At 43.0% G+C, this 9,515-nt stretch overlaps 3 protein-coding genes across 3 annotated transcripts; 1 reads left to right on the top strand and 2 right to left on the bottom strand.

Moving 5' to 3' along the window:
- Positions 1-927: 927 nt before the first annotated feature.
- Positions 928-4,742, bottom strand: LOC6611328 (suppressor of hairless protein). The gene is made up of 4 exons (XM_002035839.2): positions 3,942-4,742; positions 2,291-3,171; positions 2,025-2,232; positions 928-1,958 (listed from the first exon to the last, which is right to left on the bottom strand). The coding sequence occupies exons 1-4, from the start codon at positions 4,317-4,319 to the stop codon at positions 1,647-1,649; spliced, it is 1,779 nt and encodes a 592-aa protein (XP_002035875.1). The 5' UTR covers positions 4,320-4,742; the 3' UTR covers positions 928-1,646.
- Positions 4,743-5,400: 658 nt separating this feature from the next.
- Positions 5,401-6,493, top strand: LOC6611327 (anamorsin homolog). Its single transcript, XM_002035838.2, has 3 exons — positions 5,401-5,617; positions 5,707-6,203; positions 6,263-6,493. Exons 1-3 carry the CDS (start codon positions 5,482-5,484, stop codon positions 6,374-6,376), a joined length of 747 nt encoding a protein of 248 aa, XP_002035874.1. The 5' UTR covers positions 5,401-5,481; the 3' UTR covers positions 6,377-6,493.
- On the bottom strand, positions 6,406-8,806 carry LOC6611326 (protein yellow). The gene is made up of 3 exons (XM_002035837.2): positions 8,487-8,806; positions 7,257-7,662; positions 6,406-7,197 (listed from the first exon to the last, which is right to left on the bottom strand). Exons 1-3 carry the CDS (start codon positions 8,717-8,719, stop codon positions 6,520-6,522), a joined length of 1,317 nt encoding a protein of 438 aa, XP_002035873.1. The 5' UTR covers positions 8,720-8,806; the 3' UTR covers positions 6,406-6,519.
- Positions 8,807-9,515: the final 709 nt, after the last annotated feature.

Genomic DNA, 9,515 nt, shown 5'->3' with positions numbered 1-9,515 from the left:
AACTTTTTTAGTAGACGGTATGAGGTTGTGTAGCAGTCCTGAGAACTTTTAGAAATTGCTGTCTTCCCCTTTCTAAAAACGACCACAATCATCGCACTCGCCTATCCAAACAGTGGGGGAGAAAGAGGCGTGGGGAAATGTGAAGGAATTGTTCATTAAAAATTCCAAACTAATTTCATATTCAGCTTCTTATAAGACGGCGACGACCTTAAGAGGTTGCAGTTCCAATTGCCAGAGCCAGAACTTTTGGTGGTGGTTTTTCCATCATAATGAACGAACACACAGGCCGGCAGTTTGATTCCTCACGCAACCAAAGTTCGTTGTTTAAGTTATTCGTTCCCATCGCCCGGTGCAGTAAAATCTTAGGGGTTGCAGCCAAGTTCCTATTGGCTGACTCTGATAAGAAATATGTCTCCCAAGTGCAAGATGAGATTAAATGCTTGGCCAGCGCTCACCTTCTGATTCCGTCGAGCGGAAGTGAGCGATAATTAATTCAAAACTGCGAATCTTAATTTGTAAATCTGTAAAGACAGCAGCAGCAACGACTGCATAAATATTCAACAAAGGCACTAAAAATTCTCACAGCAGCTCGGCAGCGGCATTTTCGGGCTGTGAGAATATTCTGCTCCTTAACTTGGCCAAAACGGAAACAATAGTGTGTTATATATCTATGTATATTTGCTTCTTAGCTCCGCGTTCAGCAATTCCAGACCAAACTATAATTAAAGTCGGCCCGTCCAAGGGGGTTGAGGCAAGCCATCGTGGGAAGAGCTGCACTTGTTTTGTTTAAAAATATTCACACGATACTGGGTAATATTCCCACAGCAATTTAAGGCAACCAATCCTACCCACCGCTCCACCTCAGACCACAGAGGAGAAATGGTGAACCAGAAGAATCACGCTAAAAAAAAACATAAGCTGACATGATTTGATTATTCTTTGTCATCATTTCGGATTTCTTTTTTTTTTTTTATTTATGTTAGGCATTTTGCTTACACTTAAATAAATCGCTGTTTTGTCTGGTTGCGATTTTATTTTACAAAATATATTATTCGGATTTTGAATGCTACGAACTTCCAAAGAGTTGGTTAATAAAAAAATGCAACAAAACTGTATGTACAGAAACAAATTTTTCCCTTCGACTTTTTAGAAAGTTAAAGAGGGAAATGGAATGTTTTTGTAGCGTGGCTACTGGCTTGTGTATATTAAAAATTTCTGATATATTTCGCAGTATTTTTTTTCATATAGGTCTTTGGAAATTCATAGCAAAGAAAATCATAAATATTTCAACCGCATCTAAAAATCGTCTATAAACTTACATCAATTGTATATTTAACTAGAATTACATGTTTTGTGTAAAGGTATATTCATGCACATACAAATGTATGCATGTATGTCAGTGAGCTTTTCGAGTTATGTACAGAGTTTTATGTGGCATTTACAATTCTATTGGTTCCGAACTAGCACTAGCACTAGATACATGTGTAAAGGATGATTCACTTTAGAGAGGAGGGGACACATTTTGGTTTACGTCACGAGGGGTTGAAAATTAGTATGAGAAAAATTGTCAATCTACAAACTAAGGTCTTCAATAAAAACTATAAATAACTTAGGATACATATGTGTGCGATGCAATAATCCTGCACTCAGGATAAGCCGCTACCATGACTATTCCATTGCACTTCTGAGATGGAGGGCAGAGCCTGATGCTGCTGCTGTTGTTGTTGCAAGCCACCGCCGGCCGCCGGCGATCCCGCATTGTTGCTGTTATTATTGTTGCTAATGCTGGTGATGTTATTATTGTTATTGTTCTGTCGCGCTCGCATCACATCCTCGGCCTGTGTGTTGCAGTGCGGCCGAGGACCTGGTTCAGGTGTATACGTGAAGGTCAGACCGGTGGCATAAATTATTCCATCGTTGCGCACCAGCGAAATGGGCACCTGCGTGGGCTGACGTACCTGCAAGGACCATTAAATGTAAAAATTTATAGTATGTATTAAATGGATTTGCATTGGCAAACCTACCCAAAGCCATTCGCCGCGAAACTGTGAAATCTCCGGCACCACGCACAGCAATGTCTCCGTGCAGCGGTACATGGTTTCCGCCTCCACATCGCCAAACCACACCTGCAGATGCGGCGTAAAGTTGTCGCCACTCAGCTCGAGCATGGCCACATCCCCGCCGCCATTGAGATTAAGGGAATTAACGATTGGCACTGGAGTGACTGGGGAACTGGAAGGAAACACGCAATGAAAACTAATCCATTGAGTTGTAAGTAAGCTATACTTACGCCACGGGACCCATGCCTTCGTAGAACTGGTACTCAGCCTTGTCGGTGGATATGATGGTCCAGCAGGCGCCGTCATTGATCATCTCCTTGTTGGGCTCCTTTGGGCACGGCGTGGCCTGGAACTGTATGATTTTCTCTTGCGACAAGCAGAGATACATTCGATCTGTGTCCTTCATGTAGAAGGCGCATTTGTGCAGCTGGGAAACGGGATCGTCGGCTTCCAGCAGGGCCATCTGCTTGTCTACCTTCCGGATGATCAGACGTGGCAGGGCCATGCCCGTAACGGAGCACACCAGTTTTACCGTGGCTCCGTAATGAATGTAACCATCGCGCACCTGAAACTCCTCCGACTCGGACTCATTGTCATCCAGCAGGTGTATCGTAAAAGCTCCCCATTGTGTTGACGACGCATGAAAGTGTCCGTTCTCCACGTGAAGATATCGCGTGGAGACAGTCTGGGAACGCAGGCGATTGAACAGGGCTACATTGGTGCCGCTGGCTATGCACAGGTCGGCATTCTTCAGCGATTGTTTCTTTTTGGACGGCTTGGATATAACCTTAATCCGTTTCGAGTTAAAAACGCCAATGTCATGACCATTTCCGTAAAACATCTTTACCGACAGCATAAAGTGTTTTCGCTTGTCGGAGTCCGAAATGAAGAGCGTCTTGGCCGCACAGTACTGCTTGCCATTGAGATCTAGCTGCTGCATGTCCTGGTCACTGCTGCCGATTCCGATGAAAGCGCATAGTTGTGCTCCTTGTTCGCCCTCGCCCTGCTGCAACATCTCCTCGTACCGCCGGCGCCAGCCACTTCCGAACAGATAAATGCACGGCGGTGGGCAAAAGAATCGCTTCTCATTGCCATAGGACTTTTGGGCCACCTGGAATTCACACAGACAGACAGACAGGCGCACGATGGTGCAGGGAAAATTCAATTAGTACAAATTGCCGTCCAGATTATCGGAAAATCATATCAAAACCGCAAGCAATGCAGCTTTGTTAATTTTCTGTAATTAATTTCAATTATTTTCATTGCGGACTGGACCGCGCTCGCGTTGCTCAATTTGCGGGCAGTCGAGTGTGAAGGATTCGCATTTGGCGGCAGTCGCCGCTTGAAGATCGCCACCGCTAAAAGCAACCGCGACAATTTTATTCCATTTTCATGTCTGCCCTCGCCAAAAACCGCAAAAATGTAACACTTTAAAGTGGACAATGGAAACACTAGCACCTTTTAATAGTGGGTGTGGTTTTGGCGCTGCGGACTGACCGATTATATTAGAATTAAATGTAAGAAAAAGAAATATTTTGTAATGATTTTTTCAAGGAAAGGATACATCGTTAAACTTGAAATAGAAAAATAATCGGTATTTAATCAATGCCAAATAATCAAAACCAAATCTAGTAATTTAGCAAGTTTCTAACAAAAACTGTCACTTAAGTTGATTTTGATTTAAATGAAAGTTAGGATATCCTACGTTTCTTCACTTTGGGTTAACATATTTTTAATGATATTAAAATAATGTATTTCAAGCATCAAATAATCTAAATAAGACTTCTCAAGAGTTCCCTTATTTGTTTTAAAATATCTTGAATAATAAATCCAGTCCAGGCACCTGCTAATACCGTCTTAAAAGTGTAAGTCCTTTCGTACCTTGGCGTGCAGGATAACGATGACCATGTCGTTGCGCTCGCGCATATACTTCTCCATGGCGTCCCGCGTCAGCTTCTTCTCCTCGATGTGCGGCCGGTAAGGACCCGGCAGCAAGGACATCTGCATTTGTTGTTGGTGCTGCTGCTGTTGTTGTTGTTGCTGCTGCTGCTGTTGGTGGTGCACTTGCATTTGTTGTTGCTGCTGCTGCGACGACGGCGGCTGCGGACCGGGCAGTCCAAAGTGCGGCATATCCTGGCTCTGTTGCTGCTGCTGCTGGTGAGGATCGAGTGGCGAGCCGTTGGGATTTACAACCGTAGTCTCGTAGGCAATGGCGGGCGGGGCGGCGGCGTTTAAATTAAATTGGCTGTAGCTCTTCATTTATGCACATGTCTCCTTGCATTGAACCGATTGGAATTTTGTTTGGATGTTTTCTACTATTTCGTTTTTGTCTATTTGGCAAATTCGTTTGGCACTTTATACACTGTTCGCTGGTGCTGTTGTTGTTGTTGCTGCTGCTGTATGTTTTCTATTTTGTTATCCTGCTGCACCAACACACACGCAGAGCAGCTGTCGTTTCTCTCACGCACTCTCTTCCTCTTAATCGCGGATTGGCTTTGTTGTTGTAGCTCTGGCTGGATTTGCGGCTAGCTGCGATTCACGACTAATCACACATATTTCAGCGTTTCGAGCAGATCTTGACTAGCGACTAGCGGTAGTGGCGGCTGGCTTCTGTTTAAGGCTGCAACTAGCGCTCCAGTTATATTTATAATATGCTACAACTAAAAAAGCGACTGAGGATGTTGATGTTGTATCGATAGTCCGATAGGCGCTTATATTATTTATGATAGTCGCTGCCTACCGGCTATATGTTCGGCGCTTTGCAGCACTGTGCCTGCATTTGGGTGGCGTGGGCATTTGGCTATTTTATAGCCAACTTGGCGTAGCTAATATTTTTTGTTTTTATTTAGTAGTTTCTGAATACACTTTTACATCTATTCTTTGCATATTACTGTAAAAGATATTCTTTATTTTCGCTATAAATACTTTTAATTGTAAGTAGTTGGTATCGATTTTCATTGAGCACTTTGATTTTGAGCGCCCACATTTAAAATTCAAGGTACAAGCGACCAACCTTCTTTTCTAACTGCCCATGCATTTTTAAAACGGGCCGTGGGAAAGATCACATGGATAAATTTAAAAGACAATTCGCGACTTTGAGCTTAAATGTAACCGTTGAATAAAGTTAAGTGGCAGAAACACACACTATGCAACCAAAAGCTGTTAATTATGTTTCAGAATGCGGGCTGTAACTCATTAAAAAACGAAGCTGGTGCAGTACATTTAGGGATTCATTTATTTTAGCAGTCACAGTGCTAAGTGGAAAAATCTACAATCACTGAATATCACTTTTAATCCGATAGACAGGTACAATCGATATCACCGCTATATATTCGCCGCACTGCCATATCTAACTTGTGAAATCAAAAATCGGTTCCGTTCGGTGCTTGAACTTTTGAGATATTCTAGAAACACATACACAATGGAGAACTTTAAGGGTCTACAAAAATCCCTGTACATATGGACGGACAGCGCCGACTTGGACAAGCGCGTGGAGCAACTAAAGGCGGCCACAGGCGGCGATGTGGCTTTGGAAAATGTGCACCGTCTTTCGTTTTGTAAGTTGCGTGCGGTGCGGTGTGTGTGTGCTGTTTTTGACTAGCTAGTGAGTCAGCAGATTAAAATCAGTGGTGTTTATGCATTCCAGCTTCCTATGCCAACTCCAGTTTCGACCTGATTGTGATCGAGTGCGCCCAGCTGACCGACAGTTACGTAAAACTGCTGCACATGCTGAAACCCAGTGGCAAACTGCATTTGGTGTCCTTCATCGGTCCGGCGGCTAGTCTTCTGCAGGAGATCAAGTTATCCGGATTCATAAACTGTCGCGAGGACTCTCCAGATGCTTTGAGCGCCGAGAAGCCGGGCTACGAGACAGGATCCTCAGCCAGGCTGTCCTTCGCAAAGAAGAATGCCAATGCAGCCAATGTGTGGAAGATAAGCGGTGACGATGAGGAACTGATCGATGAGGAGGAGCTGCTGGACGAGGAAGACAAACAGAAGCCGGATCCGGCTGGTCTGCGTGTCTGTAGCACCACGGGCAAGCGCAAGGCGTGCAAAAACTGCTCCTGCGGCTTAGCCGAGGAATTGGAGACTGAAAAACAGAGCCAGAAGGCCACCGAGAATGCTAAGTCCAGCTGTGGAAATGTAAGTTATCCCATAAGTTAATTTTAATCCCGATTATAACTGATTTCTTATATGCACAGTGTTATCTGGGCGACGCCTTCCGCTGCTCTACGTGCCCCTATTTGGGCATGCCCGCCTTTAAGCCCGGCGAGAAGGTGCAATTGGCCGACAACCTCCTGAAATCCGACATTTAACTTACGCTCACCATGGTACACCCAATCAATCACATTTCAAATAGTTTATTAAGCTGACTTACTAACAAACAATAATGTCATAATGTAAATACAAAAATGCACCGCGTCATAAACACAGCATGTAGATTTAAATATCCAAGTGATCACATTTCGCATGGGGTACCCTTGATGAGATCGCGGTTCTGGCCCATCAAAATACGATAGTTGACGGCCGAGGGATCGAGTTCCTTGTACAAATACGTCGGCATCTTGTCGGACAGCACCCAAATAGTGCCTTCATTGTCGATTTTCATGTCATTTGGAAAGACCAGAGTGTGCGAATCGGAATCGATTAGCCCCTGGGTGTCCGGAGTGTATGGACGCTTGATGTTCCAACAAGCAATGGCGTCTTTGTTCACCTGCGTATAGAAGATGACGCCGGTCTCGGGGTCAAAGACCTCGGCGGTGGACTGGCCATTCATGCCACGGTCACCAACGTATTTAAAATCGTAATACGAATCGCCACCGGTCACGTGTGATTCGTTCTGCAGCACGCGGTTGGAAACCTTGAACTCCTTGGTACTGGCCAGAGCATGGAAATAAATGTCCTTGGAGTGATCTGGATTCATTGGGCCCACGGCCAGGCCAAAAACTCCGTCCGTCCACTGGAAGTTCACGCCGCCGACATTGAAATCACCCTGCAGTGGATCGAAGTGGAAGAAGTTGTGCTTGACGCGGTAGGATTTGTCGTTCCTCAGGGAGTACACAATCACACCGTAGGCACCCAAATCCGGGATGTAAGCGAAGGCATCTTGGCACTCCGAGCGGTCTGCATCCACAACCTAATTATTGATTAATTCTATCAGTTTGGAATTTGAATAATGCGCCTATGCATGCTCACAATATTCGCAAAGAACGAGTCCTCTTTGGTCTGATCAGCGGGAATGGTGAAACGGCGTAGTAAAGTATCCGTTTTCAAGTCGAATACCAGGATGGAATTGGGCGTAATCTGCTTGGGACTGCCCAGGATGTCGGCCAAGCCAGTATCGAGCACCCAGAGGCGATCGCACACGTCCACTTGAATTCGGAAGGTGGAAATGACAGTGGAGTTGTCCTTCAGCTGAATGCCGGCATCTTGAGCCTTGTCCGCGTCCAGACGTCCGCCGGATGGTGTCTTTTGGTCCTGTGGCTGCACATCGATGGGCAGCTTGTTGGCCTCCCAACTGGGATATGGGTGCAGCTTTGGCGACTTCTCCGTCGAATTGATATCGATGTAGTTGAGAGTGGCAGCAACACCAGCCTTCCATCTAAAGGTAAAGTAAATCATTTTACAATGAGGAGCAATAAATTAAGATTAAGAACTATTAATTTACATTTCAGACTTGTTTAGTTATCGATTTCATTGAAACCTGACACTGGCAAGTAAATAATTAATAATGCACCTGCGCATTTATTATGACTGATTGGATATGGTTTAAATATAAGCTTTAGTTTTAATTTATATCTTAGCACTATCAGTTAAAACTTTGCCGGCAATTATAGCTGGTTTAATTACACTGTATTACATAATAAAACATTACTTTAATGGGGACCAACAAAATAAACTTTTAATTATGCATTGCGAACTAATAAAAATGTAGCTCAATTTTCGAAATGTTTTTAATATGCAATTTTGCCTAATTAATGTGTTTTGATTACTCATATCTCCCGAAAATCAGAATGGTTTTCGGGGCTTTTTGGCCAACAAGCGCATCGGTGGTAAATCCCAAAAAGGTGACGTCATAAAGACTTTGTTTACTAGTTACCTAGTTTTAATGTTATCCGTAATATTCCATAGAATTTTCCGATCATGTGTTTTCTCTTATTAATTTATAATTAACCTCATGTTACGATTTGCATTTAGAAACCACGATTTAAAATGCAAAATAGACATACACAAAAGGGAAAAAATGATAAAGTTAACTAGCCAGCGAGGAAACCGGTTTCCCCTTTTGACGCTCGATGATTTTGCAAGTCTAGCTTGACATTTAATTACAAACCAAGCCAACAAAAAAGGTAAATAATAAGAAAAAGAGAAAAGTTAACTACAGGTAGCAGTATGTTTGTTGTCTCTATGAATTTGGTGACTTACCTTGGCACAGTGACAAAGATTCTGTTTTGCCAACGCTCCACGCCCAGCGGCAGGTTGTTCTCCACGATGTAGTGGCCATTCGACTTGGCCTCCGCCTCGGCCTCCGGAGTGGGCCAATCGAAGGCCAGTTGCTTCCACGAGAACTTCTCCTCCAGCTTGGCCGATGCAATCCGGCTAAAGCCGCCGATGAGGCACACCATCAAGCCCAGGCTCACAATACCTAGTGGGTTCATTTTGGAGCTGGGGTTATCAATTGTTTTATTTTTTGGATTCCTCGTTTTTGACCTCCGTTCAGTTCGAGTTCAGTGCGCTAACTGCAAGAGCTTAGTATGGAGTCGGGCTTAATATGCTGGCTTGGATCTCGAACAAGCAGAGCTTTAAGCTCAGTACACAGATATTCGATCCCGTGGTGTTATAATCTGTTATAATCTGTTATACCCAATGCCCAGCTGCAAGTTAATGGTTATTGCGATGGGTCGGGACTTAAAATTAGCAACATAACCGGAAGGAAGCTCTGGAATTTACTTGGTAATACTTAAAAAATACTTTTTTCCTCGCTCGAACAAAATCAATCGAACAGTGAACCTTCTTTTCAGTTGGTAACTAATGGGTCAATTATTGCATTGATATACAAAAAAATATATAAAATATAAAATAAAAAAAATATATATATATATAAAAATAAAAATATATAAAAGAATGAAAAAGAGTTATTTTGTACTTGAAATAAAATAATATTGCCGAAGCCTTTACATATTTAAAATAATTTTAAGAAATTTTCATATAATAATTATTAAACTGCATAAAAAATTCAAACTCTGATTTATGAATAAAGGTTATTGATTCCCTCATTTAAAATGCAGCACGAGTGGGATGCGAAGTAAATGTGTGTTGCTTTTAAGAACGATTTGCATTTTAAGAAACGAATTTGTGGACAACGTCTGATTATTGAGTTTAAAAATTCAAAAGCAAATGAACTTGAAATTTAAAAATGTTACCTTTAAATTAAGCGTAAGAACTTTTAACCTC

The sequence above is a fragment of the Drosophila sechellia genome, chromosome 2L (genome assembly GCF_004382195.2).
Source record: "Drosophila sechellia strain sech25 chromosome 2L, ASM438219v1, whole genome shotgun sequence".
NCBI lineage: Eukaryota > Metazoa > Arthropoda > Insecta > Diptera > Drosophilidae > Drosophila > Drosophila sechellia.
Note: the sequence above shows the minus strand (reverse complement) of the source record. Positions and strands in the feature narration are given on the sequence as shown.

Coding starts and splice junctions, on each gene's coding strand:
- LOC6611328 (XM_002035839.2), bottom strand. CDS start 4,319: ATGAAGAGCTACAGCCAATTTAATTTAAACGCCGCCGCCCCGCCCGCC. Junction 2,233..2,290: donor GAAGGCATGGGTCCCGTGGC/GTAAGTATAGCT, acceptor GTTTCCTTCCAG/TTCCCCAGTCACTCCAGTGC. Junction 1,959..2,024: donor TTCGCGGCGAATGGCTTTGG/GTAGGTTTGCCA, acceptor TGGTCCTTGCAG/GTACGTCAGCCCACGCAGGT.
- LOC6611327 (XM_002035838.2), top strand. CDS start 5,482: ATGGAGAACTTTAAGGGTCTACAAAAATCCCTGTACATATGGACGGAC. Junction 5,618..5,706: donor TGTGCACCGTCTTTCGTTTT/GTAAGTTGCGTG, acceptor TATGCATTCCAG/CTTCCTATGCCAACTCCAGT. Junction 6,204..6,262: donor CTAAGTCCAGCTGTGGAAAT/GTAAGTTATCCC, acceptor TTATATGCACAG/TGTTATCTGGGCGACGCCTT.
- LOC6611326 (XM_002035837.2), bottom strand. CDS start 8,719: ATGAACCCACTAGGTATTGTGAGCCTGGGCTTGATGGTGTGCCTCATC. Junction 7,663..8,486: donor ATCTTTGTCACTGTGCCAAG/GTAAGTCACCAA, acceptor CTTTACCTTTAG/ATGGAAGGCTGGTGTTGCTG. Junction 7,198..7,256: donor ACTCGTTCTTTGCGAATATT/GTGAGCATGCAT, acceptor ATCAATAATTAG/GTTGTGGATGCAGACCGCTC.